A 20,350-nucleotide genomic window follows, 5' to 3' on the forward strand; every position below is an offset into this window, starting at 1 on the left:
GAGCAGACCTGGTTTCACTGATAAACCCAGCACAATTTACACAGCCAGTGGAAAAACAAACAGTCTGTCAGTTGATAAGCCTGATTCCCTGGCTCACAGCCCAAGGAGCAAAGCTTGGGAGTGCAGGGGAAAGGAGGCAGAAGACAAGTCTTGAGTCAGACATCCACAACAGAGGTTACTGACCAGGGACTTGCACTTCCACTGGGACAAGGACTAAGATGAGGAACACCTCTGAAGGCACTGTCTTCCCAGCTGGCTGCTGCTCCACTCTCCCTTCTGGCACTGGATTTCACTAGAGATCACAAGGGGCTGCCTGTCTCCAGTTTTGAATATGAGTCTCTACTGATACAACTTGTAATCAATATAAAAGGCAAGATTAGCATTAACTTCTACTATTTCCCCTACTGCTCACCCTGCCCTAATCCAGCACAGTTTGCTATGTACTAAATAATACTAAATTCTGCACTTAGGCCTTTGTTCTGGCATTAAAAGAAAACCAAAACAATTAAATCTGCCCTGCAAGCATGACTTCAAGAAGTGAAGGAGAAAAATCCAATAGCAACACTGTCTTTGCTGCTTTGCCCATAACAATGGGCACAGCCAGACACAGCAGCTGCACGAACTGCTCTTCTGCAGTGCTGGGAACAGCCACCCAAAATATCCATCTTCAGAAGTTCAGTGCTATGATGGATATTCACAGATACATGTTTGAATTATTGCTTAACATTTACCAGAGCTCTTTACATCCATCTCTGCCAACACACTCTGGAGCTGGGTTCAAGCAAGGCGAGAGCCCTGACTCCAGGCAGAGAACAATACAGCGCTTTCTCTCTGCTATCTGCCACACAGGTACAGCCCCAGAGCTCCCCTGGGCACACCTGCCCAGCCCAGCCCAGCCCAAACAAACCCGAGATAGCGTGGGCAGGAACACACACACGTCGCCAGGCAGGCACACAGTTCTGCTCGTAGGCAGAGCCTGCTGGCAGGTGTTTGTTTGCTCACCCTTAGAGACACAGACAAGCAAGTAGAGAACAGAGTTGAATTAAAACTCAATGCCTTAATTGTGTTTGCAAGGCTCAGGATGGCATTAGAGCACTTCCCATGCTTTGGGAGCACAGCAGACGGGGATACTTCTCTCAGGCTAGTAAAGCAGCCCCTTCAGGTATTTGTCAAGACCATTTCTCTTGGTAACCTCCTGTTGGGACCCAAAAAGGCAGGAATTGCTGAAGGATCAACATCTCCTGGCAAGTACTTACCGAGTCAGCCTGTACCAATCTTCGGATACTCATGCAAGGAGAGACATTTCCCCCTGAATGGCTTTGCTCAGGACCTGCAGAGTGCCAGCTCACACAGCTATAGCCACCACACCCTGCCCATGCCAAAGGGACTGCTAGAACAGGGCAAAGCACAAAGCGCTGTGCTTACGGTAACGGTAACGTGGGAGGCAAGGACACCTGTGCTGGCTCCCAGCAGGGTGGACAACAGCAAATAAACAAATCGCCTTTGGCAGCCTCGAGAGGAACATGTTTCACTTTCCTAACGAGAAACAGCCGCTGCCAGTGGAGCAGCACTGGGTCCATCCCCCTCTGCACAACAAACCAACACCAGCTCTGGTGCAGATCTCAGCGGGGCAGCGACAGATGAGCTGCCGTGACAGAGTGTGCAGAGCAAAGTTCTTCCATTACGTCACTGCTACCTTGAGTGACCCAAGGGGTAAGAATAACAGCCAGGCTCCACTCCATCATGCTGCCAGAAAGAAACTATGTAGACAGGCTTCCTAGGGCAGCCATGAGCTTGCTCCCCTGGCAGGCTCACAGGGAGAAGAGCTTTGAGAGGTAGGGCCCATCCGTACCCCTGGAGGAGATGGAGGCCAATAAGGACATGACTTCCTTCATTCCTATGAATGCAGGAGGTGCCAAGAGTCTGACATGTGCTTTGTAAAGCAGGACTAGCATGGGCCCTGCAAAGCTCTGCTTGCCCAAGCTTGGCTTTTGCTTAGAGGGTTTCTGTTCTCACTTGTTTATCCTGGTTGTACGTGATCATGAAAGCCTTCCAGAGCCAAGAGAGATGAAGAGCATTCTTAATGAGCTCCCTCTCTTCTGCTAGAGGATTCAGCAGCCTTACACACAGCATTGTCTTCAATGAGACTAGAATAGGATCTGTGTCCTGATCTTGGGTAAGACCTACTGCACAAGCTGCACTCAATATGACAGGAACACCTTATGGTTCCCCTCTTATAACCCCCCATGACTAAAGGGAGAATATGAGGGAGACTGGGAATGGCAATGCAATACCACTTTTTGCTGAGTACTAGAAATTCTCTCTCTTCCTTGAGAATTCACTTGCTTGCAGGGGTACCTTAGCAGAAAGAGACACTAGAACATTCAAAGTTCCAGCCAAATTGCTCCGATCTTCCTCATGGTCTCCTCACCTGGGAACTCTGCTGCAACCCAGCAGTCACATCTGGAGAGATATTTTAAATCAGCACCACAGACTCCTGTCAAACTCCATCACACAGATCTCCCTTCCATAGATGTTCCCAGATCATTCCAGACCTGCTTTTCCTCAGTTACATATTCTCAGGTCAGACTATTGGAGATTCACCAAACATGACCCTGGCTGAGGCCATGCTGCCCTGTGATGGGTGGTGGTTATCCATGATACAGAGACACCAGAAACTCTATCCACTGGTGCTTGCAGAGCTCCAGGATCTTCTTTAGTAAGAGATTACCAGCTCCAACTCAACCTGTCCATTTTTGCAGTGCAAAGGGACAACTTCGTGGCAACAGATGAGGAAAAAGGAAGATGAATACAGCAGTGGTAAAAAGGAGAGTGAAAGCAGATAATTGCTGTAAAACACCGAGCCCTTTGCTTCTACATGCTCAGGAAATTAGAGCAGTTAAGAACCTGGGCTGAGCATTAACGATGACATTTCAGATAAGCACAAGAACCACGATGCAAATAAGTGGAACAAAGAGTTCCACGCTTGTGTGAGAGCCCCTCCCTGTGAGCTCTGCTCAGAGACAGGTTCCAAGGCAGGAACATGGCTCTGTCACAGCAAGATCTCTTTGGCCACAGCTATTCCATTACCTGGCAACTTTGGAAACAAGCAAGCCCATCCCAGCACTGTTGCCTTGCTGGCACACAGGAGCCAAGGCATGCAGTGTGGAGTTGTCACCTAAGTAAACACGGAGTAGGAGGGCGAGTCCCCAGGAGGGGAGGAGTTGCAGGAGGTGAGATGGCCGTGGTACTGATGATGGACAACTGCCACATGAAGATGGTCTAATATCACAATTTTCTACTCCCCAGACAAACTCAGCTTCAAATCCAGAATAACCATCAATTTCTCAGACTGAAAAGAGGAAGAAGACATTGTCACTGAGTTGCCCTGTGACCACCAAGCTCCCTGTTCTACTTCACAAGGAGAATATACCAGAGGCCATCCTGGCTTGGCTATTTCTGAAGTACAGATGGGTTGGGAAGCAAAACAGAACATTTGTACCCTTTGGAATTTAGTGGAGCAACTCCTCATACAAACAGGCTTCCATGAAGTCACCTGTGCTGGCCCCCAAATCCTCTCCTTGTTCTGACAAAGGATAGACCACGTGTCTGCCTGGAGTGAGAAGCTTTCTTGCTCCCAAGGTTTCCAGCTACACAACACATTGGCTTAGTTTGGATTATCAGATTTGGGATGACAACACCTCTCCTCAGGATCTTCATTTCCTCACATGAAGTCCAAAGACAAGTTGCCACAGCCTGAGCAGCACAGCCCATGAATCTTGACACAGTTCCTTGAGAAGCTTGTGATGTCTTGTCCTAACTGCAACAGAGCATCCCTGTTGCCAGTGCAGCTCTGCCCCTGCCAAGCTGTGCTTGTTGAAAGCTACTCAGAGCAGGCTAATTGCTGTCCCAGTGAAAGTCAGGCCTGAATCTCATTTTATTTGACTGGTTTGGATGTGCAGTCAAGCTCAAAGCCCTTAAATAAACAAAAAACCCCAAACAAAAACACTCAACAACAACAACAAACCGAAACAAAACCCCCAGACCCTTCCATACTATTGAGCAATAAGCCCATTGGAGTTGGCAACCACTGCTGAGTCAGGGTTTCATTGCTGACAGAATTAAAATCCCAGAGGGGTTTTTTTTAAACCAGGGATCAGAAGTTTGAGTGGAGGACAGGGAACTGCTCTGGCAGCTCTTATAGTAGTTTTGTTAGTGCTAGAAGGTCAGTAATCACTTGTACTGCACAAGATATAGACACAGCCCCTGCCCTCCTCCATTTACAGCCCTGGCACGTGTCTACAGAAATCCTCCACATACCATACAGCTTTCCTACCCTCTCCTATTCTTAGCCTAAGCTGGTCTTCTTATAGACTATTACTCAGCTACACACTCCCTGGTTTTGGCTGTCCTACATCCCTCTCCTTGCCTGTTCTTGTCCCGTGAGGCCAGTCAGCTTCCCTTGCCCAGGAATTTCAGTGAAAAACAAGTAAAGCAATCCACAGCATCATCTTACCAGGAACTTCTGGGACACAGAGATCCAGGACAAGACCCCTTCTCCTGGACAAAACGTCCCTTGGGCTTGCTTGTGCTGCTTACAGCAGCACCAGGCTCAGCCCCAGCTCGTACACCATGCTCACCTGGCAGAGGGAATGGAAAAAATCAAGGTAGCAATGCAGGAACCAGCTCTGGTATTTGCCCTCTCCCAAACAGCTATTCGAGAAACAAAAGCAAGTTCCATATCCAGGACCTGCAGCAAGGCAGGAAGGTTTCAGGAGGACATGCCCACCTTCTGATATAAGTCATGATCCAGGGCAGCCCCACTTGAGCTGTGGGCTCCACCCCACCACCTGCTCCCCTGGCCCTCAGCTGGGCATGGGCATTTTCAGATTAAAGTGAAATTAAGTTGAGAAGAGGAATGTCACTCTCAATAAGAAGGAAATCCCATTTTATAAAAGCCTTCTAGATTAAGGGCCAAGACTCTTCCTCTCAGCGTGCTACAGGAAGCAGGAACCTTTTACAGCACACACATTTGTCTTATGGTTTCAACCAGCCAGTAAGGATGAGTCTCTTCTCACTAGCTTTATTGTGTTTCTTGAGTTTTTAAATCCTAGATCTTGTTTGGGATGACACGTTAATAACTTTTGTTAAAATCCAGGCATTACCATGGCTTTGTCATTTGAAAGCTGCTCCTGCCCACCTTACTCTTTTTCATTTCGCTTTTCTTTATGGCAGCAAAGCAGAAAAGACCTCAAGGCCTGGCTCAGCCTGGGGCTGTGTGGGAATGAGAGTCAAGGAAAACCTTTACTGAGACCCTGGAGCCAGGGCCAGTAAGCAGAGCTACCATAAACTCAGAGTTTCAGCTTCAAACAGTCAGGGTTTAGATGGCCAGTGCCCCTCCTTTAAATCCTCATCACTCCATTTACACAGAAGAAGTATTCCAACTCTGAGCTGACCTCACAAAATCCTCTGAAGATTTAAATAATTGGGAAATATCAAGACTGGGTAACATGCAATAGCAGTATGATGCTCAGATTATTTCTTTTGGAGGGTAGAGGTGACTTTTCTAGGTGAGAAGGAGAGTTGGCCCAGAGGCTCCATATGGAACCAGAGGATCCTGGTGTGGGATGATGCCCAGGAGCCCAGCAGAGGCTGGATTTATGTCACAGGGATGGTTTTCAGCAGTAGGAAGTGGGGCAGTTTCCATCCCAGGTGGGCTAAGCCTCCTGCCGCTGCATCTGGAGCCTTCATGGAGCCTTAGCCAGTGGCCGGAGAAACAGCTGAGCAAGTTACAGCCCAGGAGACAGCTGCATTTCTCCATCCTCCCTGAGGATGCAGCAGCAGTGCCCCGATTCCTGCTCCATTTCTGATCATCAAAATGCATAATTTCAAGGAGGGAAGGGTGCATTGAAAGCCTCTCCATCTCAGTTGCAGAGCCACTGGTCCTTGTCACCTCAACAGGCTCCTTGGTTGGGCTGGGGAAGCTGTGGAAGCAGTGCCAGCCACATCCCTGCCTCCTCTGATTCTTCATGTTCAGTTTCCGCATAGTTCATTCCAAGAACACAAACAAATGATCAAACAAACAAAACCCTTCAAAGAAATGAAAAACAAAACTAACAACAACAACCCCCTCTCCCACATACAAAAGAAAAAAAAAGAGAGGGTGCCTTCCTTGGGATGTTGTGCCCCTACCTGGCTGCATCTCCAAGAAAAACTTGTAACATGTTGACATTTATGCAGTGTCATCCCACTTTAGTCCACAGGACCAAAGGACTAAGAGCTTTGTCTTCATGACTGGAGAGGAAGAATAGTGATGTGAACTGAAGGAATATCCCATCTGCCACAGCTCTGGCAGCCTCTGCTCAGCCTGGCAGGCAGAGATGGGATGAGGAGCTGCTTGGAGCAGAGCAGGACTGTTGCAGTGGGAACACCAGAGGCAGCTTTACTTAGCAGAGGTTTTTTTGGGGTTGTATTTTTCTTAAAGGGTATTTAATGGTTTAATGGGGTGTTTGCATTGACTCATGACCCATAAAATCACACTGTAGCACATCATCCTGAAAATAGCTGCACCTTGTGAATGCTTGGGAGTATTTAAAAATGCAAATAGCAGAGAGAAAAACTCAAGGTGACCCCTTTTTTCTCTCAGGAGGCAACTGTGCACTTCCACCTTTCCTTATACCTGGCCCCATGGCTAAAGAGCTGGCTGGCACCAGGGACTCTGGAGCAGCCTTGGGTCCCACAGTAACACTCTGCCTGCTGCCACATCTCCCCCAGGAGCTGTCCCTGGCAAGGCAGCAAGAGACATTTCAGCAGGAGCTTTAAAGAAGCAGAGCAGAGAAGAACAGTGTGTCCTAGTGGATACTGTCCATGCCTCTACTTTAGCATCCCCTGAACAAAAGCAGACTGAAGGGCCCTGGCCTCTCTGACATCTCTGTCACAGTTCCTAGCACAAGTTCTCATTCACTGTTTTCAAGGACTCTCAGATGCCCAAACTATACAGCGAAAAAAATGGATTAGCAGTGAGGGAAAAAAACAAACAGGAACATCCTAATGCAGTGCTTGACCTTGCTTCTGCCATTCCAAACTCCTGGCAGAGGCATCAAGAAGAGTTTGAGCCTGACTGTGCAGCATCCCTCTTACCCCCAGCTCTGCTTTTCAGCACAGCCAGGTATGGCAGCGTGACAAATGAATGCAATACATCTTGATCCCTCCCAAAACATAAACCAACCTGACACAGGAATTCCAAGAGCAGGAATTTGTGTGCACGGATTAGTCTGGGGCAGTGGATGTGATGGCGTCTCATTTAGCTGCACTCAGCGAGGTTGCTGCTCATCTGTAGGTGAGGCTGCTCAGAGCCTCAGCAGCCAGCACCTCACTGCAGGTGGCAGGCTTGCTCTGGCAGAGGACTGGGAGATCTCTGTGTAGGCAGCCAAGGTTTATTAGAGAAATTGTAAATTCCAGTGACTCGGATACAAAGATAAGCTGCGCTGCCCTTTGAAAGGCAAAGGTGTGTTTGACCCATAGAAACTGATACAGGCTACCCAGACACCAGTGACCACAGCAGGTTTGACAGTAAAATGATCACTTTGCAGTTAATTTTAGGGGAGTCACAGTTTCCTTCTACCTAGTACATCCAATGGGATGTGTACATCGTGTCAGCACATAACCACCACTTCCTGCCCACAGCCTTGCTGTGAGACGTTGCCATCTGTCTCAGCAGTGTCTCTTCTGTCCCCACTCCATCCCAGCAGCTCTCCCCTCCCTCATTCACCATGTTTAAACATTCAGAGCAACACATCTCTATGGAACATTTCTAAATTCAACGTTAGGCTGCTCTCATCTTTAACCGGATGGGGAAATAAGAAGGTGCAGAACTCAAAATCTGTTATTAGACTTTTAAACTAAAATAAAAAAAAAAAACAAAACAAAAAACAAATCAACAAACCAACCAAAAACCACTGTTCATTTCTCATGGAGAATTCAAACCCTTCACTGGCATGTTCCTAGGAATGTTTTTTTTTACTGCTTGCAACAGTTAACATCATGGAATTGTATCCTGGAGCACCATGGTGTTGTCCCGTCGGGGGGATGAGCTGTCATAGGGCTGCACCCAGCAGTGCTGCTGTCCACACAGCTGTCAGCACGAGGCTGGCTGTCAGTCTGAGCACGGGGACAGCCCTCAGGGGTGTTGTGCCCGACGTGCAGGAGCAGACCTCGTAGCCGTTCTCAGAGCGGCTCTCGTCGTGCTGCCCCGGCTTGGAGCGTGCCCCAGTCCTGCTGCTCCCCGCTGCCTCTGGGGAGTCGGCCTGCATGTCGCTGCACACCAGCCAGTCTCTGGCAATGGACTGGGGATAACCAGGCTGGGCCTCCAGGTCACTGTCCAGCACCTTCCAGTACTCCTTGCCCCTGAAGAAGTAACTTGCACCTGCAAAGAGACCAAAACCCAAAGGCAAGGTGAGCGGCGATGGGTCCTCTCCCACTGGAACACTTGAGTCAGAATCACAGAATATTATGAGCTGGAAGGGTCATCAAGTCCAACTCTTAAGCAAATGGCCTGTACAGGGATCAAACCCACGACTTTGATGTTATTAGCACCATTCTCTAACCAGCTGAGCTAATCTTAGGGTCACTTGGAGCAGCAGAGGAGCATTCCCACCCCAGCTGAGCCCTGGGGAATGGTGGCACATGAGATACCAGTGCTTGTTTCATGTGCTCCCTCTTGCTGCAGGAGGGATACTCCAGAAGATGATGCTATGCCTGGCTGGGATCTCTCACACCAGACAGGAGCCACCAGACAGCTGGAGGTGAATGGTGAGATTTTCCCTCCTCTGTGGTGGGTCCTAGAGCAGATGCACCTCCTGGTACTGTGGGTGTGTGAATCAAGGCCCTGTGAATCCACAGCTGGACACACCATACACACCTCTCTGTGGCCATCAGTGGACTGTCTTGTAACAGGGCATGGTAAGGCTGGAGACCTCACCTATCTGTTAATGACATGGGGCATGTGCTGCTATGTCTGTGCTCAGAAAAATAACCCGAGCCTGGCAGGGACTTGGGAACCTTCCGCTCTCAGGGGCATTTTTTCCACTCTGAACTGGGAGGTTGTGAACTCTCTTAGCAGGTCCCATGCTCAGGAAGACTCTTACCTATGGGAATGGCCTGTCAGTCTCAATAGCTTTGAAAATTCAGCTTTTCCCCTCTGCCTGGTTTAACGACTGCTATTACACTGTTAGGTTGCCAGTAAATAAACCCTAGAAGCACCACTTTGTTGTGAGTGAATGGTTGGTTGTAAACGACTTCTGTGACAAAATTTTTGTGGAGTTTTTTCAGGGGGAAGGAACCACTGAGAAATCTCATCCCCAGAAAATAAGCTGTAACTCTGGGGAAAACGTCTCCTTTGAAAGCATTTTCTGTCTGCATCCTCATATACCCAGCAAAAACTCCAATGTCAACAAAACCAGTGAGGAGCAAATCAGCCCATAATAGGAAAAAAATCACTGCAAACCAGCATCAACTGTGTTCTTTTAATAAAATAAAATTATTACCCCCCTAGGGGCTGTTGCCTGTTTGAATTACAAAGTCTTTTAGTGAGCAGTGTGGGGAGCACACCTCCCTCTTCATCTTCCAGACACCAGATAAACAGCCATCCCATCAGGGGCTCAGCATTTATGTCAGCAGGCAGGGTAGAAGGGGCTACAACTCAATATAACACTATTTTCTTTCTTGTGTTTTTCTGAGCTGGTGTATGGACTCACCATCTGACCACCTCATGGCATCATCTAAAGGGCTTGGTATTCCCTTCCACAGGATGGTCTCTGAAGGGTACCCAGGATCCATCCTCCGCTCGTGGTCATCGTAGCGCCAGTAGAGATTGTCCTTAAAGAAATAAGTCTTGTCATTGTGGGCCCAGGAGAAAGCGGCGTCGATTCCTCCCAGCGGCAGACCAAAGTCCGAAATGGGCCGTGGGTATCCTTCCTCCACGTTGTTGTCTTTGAAGACCCAGTATCTGTCTCCTGTGGAAAGGAAAGAAGCACATTTGTTTCACAGCCACAATCAGCATTCCCCCACAGACGAGCTGAGCTGATGTTTCACTGTCTGTTGTGGTGACAAGCCTCAGGACTGAGCTCTTTGCATGTAAGGATGGGAATGCAAAGGGGTCAGCCCACTGGGAAACCTCTAGCTTTGAATAGTTGCTTTTTAGTGTCAGGCTGTCCAGGGACATGGCTCTGCTTTGCTTCTGAAAACACAATGGACCCAGGACATGAGTATGCTCAGAGCATTAGTACAGTTGTCACTTTTATGTATTTGGTGGGGGCATTTGGTTTTCTGACCCTGAATTTCTGCCTGATATCCAACTACAAGAAACAAAGTTACACACAGCTTTTCTGGGTAAGACAAGCACCTTCTGCCTGGTATTCTGCTCCTGAGAAGCCAAGTGTAGTCCCACTAGTAGTGTAGAGAAATCACCACACTTTCTAGAGTCAGATAGGCTGATGGACTTGTGGGTTTAAAGGGATGTAACAAGGATGTAAAAGGACTGGACAAATCCCATCTGAGCAGCTCACTGCTCTTCGAGTGTCCTACACAGCCACCTCCTCAGCCCTACCTTGAGCAGTAGAGAATCATCAATATGGGGTTTTTTCCTCAAAAATATTAAGCATGACATGACTGGGCCCCGGTCTATGTCAGAACAACAAAATGAATGCAGATGTCTCAATTCCCTTCATAATCCTCTAACCACTGGGAAAGTCTTTCTTCTTTTACAACATCTCTTTAGGAACCTGCAGTGTCCTTTTAGGTATTACACAACCTACTTTAAGGATCAGACTTCTGCCTCTGAAGAGACCCTTAAATGCATGCCCAGGTATCAGCAGCAGGACCTTAGAGGCCAAGGTAATTTGTGTGCTTTGGTTTCTGTCCAGGGATCAATGAAACAGTGCTGGAGGGAGAGAATGAGACAGTATTTTTCAGCTGGATAGAAAATCCTGAGTTTATGTTAGGAGCTAGACAGGACTAACACACACAGCATGTGGTGACCATGGAATGCTCTGCCTTGCGGGGGCGACACCAACTGTGGCACATCTGGAATTCCAGCCTCACAAGCAGCCGGGAGGAGCCCCTGAACCTGAGCTGCTGTCTGTAATTCTGTCCCTGTAGGCAGAGCAGGGAGGAAGGCAAGGAGCGAGCGAGTGCTGCTGTGCTCTGCAGACCTGACTGGGAGGGTCTGATGTCAGGCACAAGGGCTGCCATGCTCCAGCTGGCCCCATTCCCTCTGGGAAAACAGAACGGGGCAGGCTGCCTGAGGCAGCTGGACACACACGGCAGAGCCTTCCATGTGCTCTTCCATGGGGACAAGCAGGGCTTGGCACATCTCTGCAGAGCCAGCATTGCCAGCAGTCTGGGAGGGCTTGGGCTGTGCTTGGAAAGACTTCTGCAAGCCTAGTGGCTTGCACAGGACATAGGCAATCCCTCCAGCCTGGCTGGAGGAACTGAAACCAAATTATTGCTTCAGAAGTGCTTGGTTCAGCACTTCTGAAACTGATAATTGCAGCACATTTGGAGTAGAACAGTCAGGAGACAAAAAGCAATTTCCAGCCAGGAAGCATGGAGGGCTGGGATGTATTTAGCATTTCAAGTGCACAACCTTTCCAAAACAAGTCAATGCCTGCCAGAAGCATGGATGACATTGAGTGCATGGGTGGCATCTAAACCAGCAAGAGTGGATAGTCTGTGAAGGATTCAGACATTTGTATAGGAACTGAGAGGCTGATCTGTTCCTCAAGCTCTTTTGAAAGAAACACGTGAGATTTTTTAAATAAAAGAGAAGATGATACCACTTATTTTAAGAAAAAATATAGTAACAGAAATATAATTAGCAAAACCAAGCTCTTCAGTTTCATTTTTGTTCCCTCTCAGCAACAAATACTAAAAAGAGAAAAGGCCAGAGGAGGAACACAGTATTTGTGACATGTGTGTGAGGGTGGTGGTTCCTGCTTGTGTTTCATTCTTGAAAAGCTCAGATTTCAGTTACATTTGCCTGAACTTTGTCTTCAGTGACATTTCTCTCATTTTCTGGGGGACAGGACTGCTACCTTTTGCCTGCCCTTCCTGACAGCTGCTTTCTCTTGCCTTGCTTATGGGACAACAGGTCTGGGATCTGACCTAGGAGATGCTCACCGGCTGGCACTGATGTGTCCTGCCTGCAGGAGAGGTCAGAACACTGCCAAGGTACCCTGGCACCAGGCTCTACACCAAGGAGACACACATGCTACCTCCAGCGCCGTGTTTGCTCTCACCTTTGAAGAAGACGATCTTGTGGTCGCTGGTTCTCTCATAGACCGCGTCCAGGCTGTCCAGGTTGAGCGGCAAACCCCGCCAGAAACGGTGGATCTGAGCCGGCTGGAGGGAGACCAAGTGCTTATTGCGAGTCAGTCTCCAGAAGTACTTGCCTGGAGGGACAGACTGGACATTACTGAACCACACTCAACCCACCTTTGCTGGGGAATGAGCGCCGGGGGACGAGTGCTGGGCAGCGGCAGCAGCAGCAATCAAAGGCGTGAGATGGGAGCTGTGAATTAGAGCCATCCTGCTATCCAGCAGCAGCTGTGTGACTGCTTTCTATTTCTATCCCCTTTTTGGATTAAAATAATCCTCTGGACATTGCACTGGAGTTGTTATACTCCTGGCCATGGTGGGAAGCTGTGCCACTGAGCCAGCGCAGGCAAAAGGAGTCTTTCATTTCCTCCCTCCATCTCTGCGTGGGACCTCCTGGGAGCTGGTGGGACAAGGCAGCAGCTGAGGCTGCACCAGGTACCAGCAAACTTTAGCAAGAGTGTCCAAAAAAACATCCCTGTTTCTCTTCCCCTGGAGACCCTGTAGCTTCCTGCACACAGAGTGCCCAGCTGCTGTTGTGTTTGGAAATGTCTGGGATGTTACCATGAAACATGTAAGAGGGATTTTTTAAGAGTGAGGAAATAGAGGAGGAGGAAACCATATTAAATAAATCTGGAAGGGTTGAGACAATTAAGGACTTTGGTACCATCTAGAGGTGCAGGATAAGCAGGGACTGTAGTCCTGCAGAGCTCCCAGGATGAATGCAGTGGTAGTGCCAGAAGACACACTTCAGCACCTGCAGCAGCACTGCCCCAGGTCAGAAAGAGTATTTCTGGAATATCTGGGGTATTTCTGGAATATTTGGGGTAATTTGGGTTCCTCTGTGGGAAGGATGACAATTTCTTCTCCTGCTAAAAAAGCCTTATGTGGGATTTCCTGAGGAGCGTTAATGCTCTTAAGGGGCAACTCAAAACCCAACTCTGCACTGGCTCTGGAATTCTCATCCTGAGTTTTTGCAGCACTCTCCATGCTGTGTTTTCCTTGGAGAGCTCCACACAGTGAAGTGAGCCGGAGTAAGATGTCTAAGAGGCAACTCTCGACTTTGTCTCATATTTGTTATTGGCTGTTAGAAATTATTGCATGTTATTTACATCTGCTCTTGCATGGATTCTCAAGGGGAGATAAGCAATAGAAATCAAAGATGCATCTTCAGATTTGTATTCACGACACTCAGTCCTTTCTCCAGAGCCAGCAGATTCAGATATTGGCTTTTAAAATTTTATGGAAATTGGATCTTAGCCTAATAATGCAAAAGGCAAAACTTTAACACTTAAACATCTGCAGAGAGGGAGTTTTATTCTAATTATATGGATTTATATCATATTCTTGTTCTTCTGCTCCAGTTTGCCTATTTGCTCTATCTGACTGAAACACACAAATGAATAATACATCCCAATATGACAGGAATTGCCATAATTACAGATTCTTTTTGAGAATGTAAAAAACCCCAAGGATTCAAATTTGGTGGCCGTTTTACATAGACTGAAACATATGTAATTAAATAAAGATGATTTCTGCATCCCTAATTAGCAAGGCACTAGACAAAGCCAGATTTTCACTTTTCTAGCAGGATATACAGCTCAACATAATTCCTTCCTTAGCAGACCAGTATCTGAATTTTGAAGTGCCCTGAGATCACCTGACACACGAAGGGAAGCCCCAGTGCTTTTAACATGGTAACCCTTTGTGAGCAGTGGGCTCAGCAGATGAGCAGCTGCAGCACAAAACCCTTTCATCTACCCCCAAAATCAGGCATAGCCTGAGTTGTTGGTTACTTTGATTGGGGTTTTGATAAGCTATCAAGAAAAAGAAAGAAAATAAAGCAGTTAAGTAGCAAGGAATTCTAAATCTGACAGCCTGGCTTGCTTGACAAAGTGCTGCTGTTGCATGGATGATCATCAGCCAAAGCCAGATCCACGGGGGAATTGCTGCCACTAGTATGCAGAAACAATTTAAAAAACAAGCCCTCAACTCCATGTTTGTTTAAAAATCTCCATTTAAACCCCTTCTTGAGCTGGCAAACTGAGCACAATAAAAGCCAAGTGGCAAGTTCTGCTGTCCCAACATGTGGATGGGGGGTTAAGGCAGTTGTTTTCTTTAATCCCAGGTAATTTGGATGCCAGGTGTGTACCACACTGTCCTGATTTTGGCTGCCTCTGGCAAGACTGCTGCATACGCTGTGCAGACACACAGACAGGTCAAAGGTGTTTAAAACTTCAGGAGTCTGTAGTGTAGCACCTACATCAAAGCAAGCAGTGATTCCAAAGTGTGGAGAACCCACCACTGCCTTCAATAAGACAAGCCTGGGAGCTTTGAGGAGCTCCAGTCCTTCACAGTGGAAGAGGCTGCTCTCCATTTAGGGAACCAGCTGGACAAACATGTCCATCAATGAATGGAACTCAGCACTATAGGTCATTAAAATCCTGCCCCAGAGGTGACCTCCCTGCTCCTTAGTGCCCAGGATGGTTCTGGGGCAGTGATGGGGGCTCCAAAGGAGGTGCTGGGCTCTGGAGGCAGATAGGCAGCTGGCGCCCACCAACCCCATGCTCTTTCCATCTGCATTTTGGCCCACAATAAATATATCCAAAAATAGACACTGAGATGGATTTCTCTCTATTTCATCATTTTTCCCCTCTGAAAGACAGACAGCCATTCATCCTGACACTAGTCCATGACTCTGATTTTCCCTTCTTCACTGTGGCTTTTTGGAACTGGCATCTGAACAAAGAACGTTGTAGAAAAGCCTCTGTATTGTGTTCCCCACAGAGCACAGGCAACACCGAATTCTCTGGAGCCCTTTTACCATGTGTGACCCAAGGCTCACACTGTGATAACCCAGATGGGTTATACATGCCTGGATGCTGCAGCTCAGCCCTGGGGCTTCTGCTTCCCTGCTGGATGGCTTTAGGAAGGCCAGGGATGGAAAGAAGTGCCCAGTGGGCATTTTTACATCTTAGAAAGAAATCCCACAGAGTCCAGCCCACACGGGCTCTGTACAGCTGAGAAGGCACCAATGGGCTCCTTGTCAACAGCCGGGCACCCTGGGGATACACTGACAGCAAGTGTTTGCTGGCACGAAACCAGATGGTTTGCAATTGCACACAAGCTGTTTTTCAGTGATGCACAGCAAGCAGTGTTAGGGAAGGTGAAGCATGGCAGGAAAGGAAGTAAAACAGTGGAGTGTTGTTGCTGCTCTGCTCATCCTCAGTTCAACCTCGATTTTGACTCTGATAGCACAAACATCAGATTTTAGTTCTCCACCTGGGCAGTCCAGTGTGATGGATGAAGGTACAAACTGCTGTGCTGGATTGTCCTGAGTGCAGCCACTTCAGAGGGAAGTGTTAAATCCCAGGACATGGCACATGGACACACAACTGCTCTGGTGTTAGGACACACATCCCTCATGGGGACCACACTGGCTGCACACTGTGGGGTCATGGGCAGTGGGTTTGCCTCCAGTGGTCTCTCCTCCCTAACCAACCATCAGAAGCCCAACCTGCTTGTGCCACTGAACTGCTCTTGGCCACAGGCCCCATAGGTTTATTATGCTCTGGATTAAACAAAATAAATTTTAATAATTTTAGAATAAATTGTGTTTTAGTTTCATTGGCTTTTTCCTTATTTTTTTTTCTTTTGATAAAAGAAATACTTGATTTACTGCTCCATCTTTTGGATACCTCTACCCCACACCCCTTCTCCTCCTCCCTCACAGCCCTCAGGTGTGATAGACGCCTCCTTGGGTCTGCAGCCCCACAGTCCACAAACCACAACCCAGCTCATCCTCACCACCCACCCCAGCCCGTCCAATACTGCACTGGCACTGTGGTGCTGTCACACCAGTGCCACCACAGAGTGACACTGGCACAGCCCCTGGCAGGCACTGTGCTGGAGGCAGGTGCTCACCTTTGAAGAAGAAAGCCTCTCCCCGGATCTGGGCCACTGCGTCAAAGTGTGTGTTGCACCTGTTGGGCACATCCCGCCTGAGCCTGTGGAAAGATGCCCAGGTGAGCACAGCCCAGGCAGACAGCGAGGGGTTGTGTCCCCTCGATGCCTCCCATCCCATGGACTGCATCACCCCTGCTCTGGAGCCCTTGGCAGAAGGCTGTGCCCGTCTGCCATTCCTGATGCTCAAACCCAGCCACGTGCATGGGGATTTCCCAAGGCGAGTTCAGGCAACCCTCAGCCTGAAGACAGCTTGTGGCAGATATCCCTGGGCCACCAGAGGCTGGGAGTCGAGTGAGGACATGCTCTACATCTATCAGGCAATGTAGCTGGTGAGGGCTGAGCTGGCCTCCCGCTCCCTGGTGGCACAGCATGGCACGGCCGGCTGCCCCAGGGCAGCAGGACACGTGGAAAACGGCCAAGGAGCAGCTCGCTCCAGCAGCTCAGGATGTTGCTGCTCCAAGGCTGAGCTCCAAAATGCCAGTAAGAGGTGACAGAGCTGCAAAGCAGAAAGCAGCTGAGCCTAAACAGAGGGACCTGGAGGAGCAATGATGCCATATGATGCCTAGTGAAAGATACATGGTGAAAAATACCTGGCAAGTAGCAGCTGAAGTACTGAGCTGCTTTAACAAGGTGGGTGGGGAAGGCATAGAATATGAAGGACTGAGAGAGCCACAAAGCCCATGTAAGAAATTATGATTGATGGTAGAACAAGGAGAGGATGCTGGGAACATGCACGGAAAAGCTGCTGTGGGTGACAGGGAAGCATAAATCTAATCTGGTGATAGTTGTGCTGGGCTGCCAGCATCAGCTTCACAGCCCTCTTTGGCCACAAAATGACAGATGTGAAGGTGAACCCCATCCACTCTCCCAGGACACAGAGCAGGAACAAGGGGTTGGGATGAACAAATTTTCTGCTCCTCCTGCTGCTGATGTGAGATGATGGTCTCCTACAGCAGCAGGGAGAAAGGCTCGCATGTTTCTAGGTTTCAACACAGCCATAGAGAGCCTTGGGGACAAGCAAGAATGATAGTTAATGGCATTCAGCATGTTCCAAATAAAAGAACCAGGAGGTAAAGGTGATCTGCTCCATCTCTGCCCTCTCACTTGGGACGCTCCTGGTACCTGGTAAAATGTGTGTGACCATCACCTCCTGCCTTTTTGTTCAGTGTTCCTTCTTAACTGTCCTGCTGTACTGGTAGTAAAAAAATTTAGTAAAACCAATGTTTATTAATGACCTAGATCCAGAACTTCCCTCAGTGAGGGTACACTGGTTGCTTGATGGACATCAGTGAAAGTAGTCTTTTACCAGTGCAAACCTGTGTTGGAGTCAGGTTATCAGTCCACTCCAATATTCATTCCCCACAGGTACATTAGGGAGTTGCTCACTGTGGAAAGATTTAGGTATGTTATGCTTGTGCAATTCAGGGTACTGCTGAGGAATTTTGATTAATTGGTAAATTCATCCAACAAGGACGAATTTACTTAAGGGTTATGGGGATAAATTTCCATTAGTATGAGTAGAACTTTAAGTCTTAGGGAAATATCCACAGGTCCAGAGAGAAATACCAAAGTCAGAGTGAGCAGAGAAGGTAGTGATGAAGCAGAGCTTCACTACTATGCAGCCTTTGCAGAAAGGAAGGAATTTGACTTACGGGACAGTGGAGCGGTTCTCTGGCAGCTCGGGCAGGATAGGATGGTCATCTGCTTTGCTTACATCAGGCTTGGCTGTGGGGGACACAGATTCCCTGACTCCTGTGCAGAAAGACAAGAAGCAGTAGTGGGGAATACCATCCTCCCCACTAGCTCCACTCACTCCAGAAAACAGCTATTCTAGTCTGTCCTCCCATGGCACAAACAGGCTGTAGCCAGGCGAGGGACACAAACTTACCATAGAGTTGCCAGATTCGGACTTTGTCCTCATAAGGCAGGTCATACTTCAGAGGATCCCCCACTGGACCTTGGTAGTAGGGTCTCATGATAGACTCTATGGCAGAGATGTGGGTCAAGCCAATGGCATGGCCAAACTCATGGACAGCCACAGCAAATAGGTCCATCCCATGAGCATCTGAAGATAAAAAACAAATTGAAATAAAAGTCACTACATGCTGATTGTATTGGGGGGATTTGGGTGGACTGTAGGAGAAAGTGAAGGTATATGTTAAACGAACAGAAAAGAAGAGTTTACAATAGCTAAAGTTTGAAAAAGACATTTTTCTCTTCTTGGAGACTGAAGTGTATTATGTGAAAATAGAAGGCAGTCCAGACATGAATCCATACCAGCCTCTTATTCCCAGATCACTGCTGGCACCTGAGAAAGAGTCGGACAAACGGCTGAGACAGCAGCCACGTCACAGCCATCTGCCATCCCAGCTAATGGGCACAGCAGGAGCTGGGCCAGGGCAGTCACCCCCCGTACCTCGTGCCTGTCTGCTGCAGCTGCTGACACAGCCTTGGCATTGCCCAGAATACCAGATTTCTGCAGCCACTAGCCAGGAGCTCGTCAGAGCCTGTGATGATGAGCCGAACCTTGTGCCAAGGAGCCAGTGAGTGCCGGCACTGACCGCCTGCCCACAGTGCTCTGCAGGGTTTTCCCTGCCTGGCACTCTGTGCTGCTTCCCTAGCCAAATCCATCACTTACACCTTCTTGCACACACACAAATGTAGAGATGTTCAACTGCTCATTTTCCACCAACCTGCTCATCTGACTGCTGCCCTGTCAGGGGCAGGTGACTTGTGTCCAGATAGTTTTCAGAAGGTTTACCCATCTTTTTCTGTTCCACACTTTGTGCTGGCAGAGCTGCAGCTCTGGCATCTGCTCCTATGGGCAGCCACTTTGATCCTCACACACCACACTGTCCATCAGAGAGACTTTGCTGGACATTGACACCTCCTCTGGTGACTTTCCTCTCAGTCTGGGCTCTCTGCTATATTCTCTTTCCCAAACTATGTTATTTGCAATTCAAGCCCCAGTGCCTCACACTACACCCACACACAGACCCATCCCATCCTCTCCGGAGCCTCAGACACTCAGACCAGGGGTTAATGTTTGCTTCCAAACATACACCACTGCTGCCAAAGCAAAGAAGGAGCTGCTCCCAGGAGCTGTACAGGATTAATCCCACTCGGTGCATTCCCACCAGCCAGACCCAGACTCACTGGGCCAAGTGCCTGTGCAATTTCTGCACCTCACTGCACAGCAATGCCCTGCAGAGCAGTACCAGAGGGCAGCAAAGATTTTAAGTGTGGTTCTTACAAAGATCATGATTTCAAGTATTGTAATAAACAGGCAGTGAGGTTGGAAAGGTCCCTGTGGAGCTCGAGGAGTGTCATGTTCCCTGAGAGAGGTCAGAGCCAAAGGAGAAGTTGCACAGAAGCAGCCATGGCTGATCCTACACAGCCCTTAGTGCTTCTCACCAGTCTTGGGGTGCTGGAGGGAAGGATATTTTTTGCTGAATTTTGCCTTTTCCTTCATGACTATTATTTACAGTGTCTGCAAATAGCCAGGATTTTTATAACCTGTGCTCTTTTTCCCAGTGCTAGGAGAGAACAAGACATACACTCTCTGACATTTTAATGCCAAACTGGCAACCTTGGGGATATTTTTGTATCACCTAGCAAGTTGTTGTTTTTGAAGCACTAGGGAGAAACAAAATAAATAAAAGATGAAGCTCAGATAGCTCCAAGACCTCCAAAATAGAGGGCAGTTTTCTTGCTGTCAGGCTCATCCCCTCATTCCTCGGCGGTGCTGGAGGGACATTCCCTGAAGGAATTCTGGCTCTGAGCTCGCTCCTTCACATAAGTAGTTTTTGAGTGTTCCCATCCACCAGCTACAAAAGGGTCACCGATCCTGACTCCATCATTAACACATCCACTGTGGCAAGCTACTGACCACAGCACTTGCCCCTACTCTGTGTAACTGCAGAGCACAGCTGCTGCTTTTTTCCCTTCCCCATAGGAGTCACTAAACCACATGCACAGCAGTATGAACCATGGAGCAGGTGTAATCCTGAAG

At 48.4% G+C, this 20,350-nt stretch overlaps 1 protein-coding gene across 1 annotated transcript in view; it reads right to left on the reverse strand.

The window, feature by feature from the left end:
• Positions 1-7,426: 7,426 nt before the first annotated feature.
• Positions 7,427-20,350, reverse strand: part of MMP17 (matrix metallopeptidase 17) — a 62,966-nt gene continuing 50,042 nt past the window's right edge. Inside the window, exons 5-10 of the mRNA XM_071572046.1 lie at positions 18,227-18,403; positions 17,991-18,090; positions 16,297-16,379; positions 12,297-12,449; positions 9,756-10,013; positions 7,427-8,425 (exon numbers count right to left, since the gene is read on the reverse strand). Coding sequence (XP_071428147.1) covers positions 8,097-8,425; positions 9,756-10,013; positions 12,297-12,449; positions 16,297-16,379; positions 17,991-18,090; positions 18,227-18,403 — 1,100 coding nt within the window. The 3' untranslated portion in view covers positions 7,427-8,096. The remainder of the gene's footprint in view (positions 8,426-9,755; positions 10,014-12,296; positions 12,450-16,296; positions 16,380-17,990; positions 18,091-18,226; positions 18,404-20,350) is intronic.

Source organism: Pithys albifrons, chromosome 17 (assembly GCF_047495875.1).
Source record: "Pithys albifrons albifrons isolate INPA30051 chromosome 17, PitAlb_v1, whole genome shotgun sequence".
In the NCBI taxonomy this organism is placed as follows: Eukaryota; Metazoa; Chordata; class Aves; order Passeriformes; family Thamnophilidae; genus Pithys; species Pithys albifrons.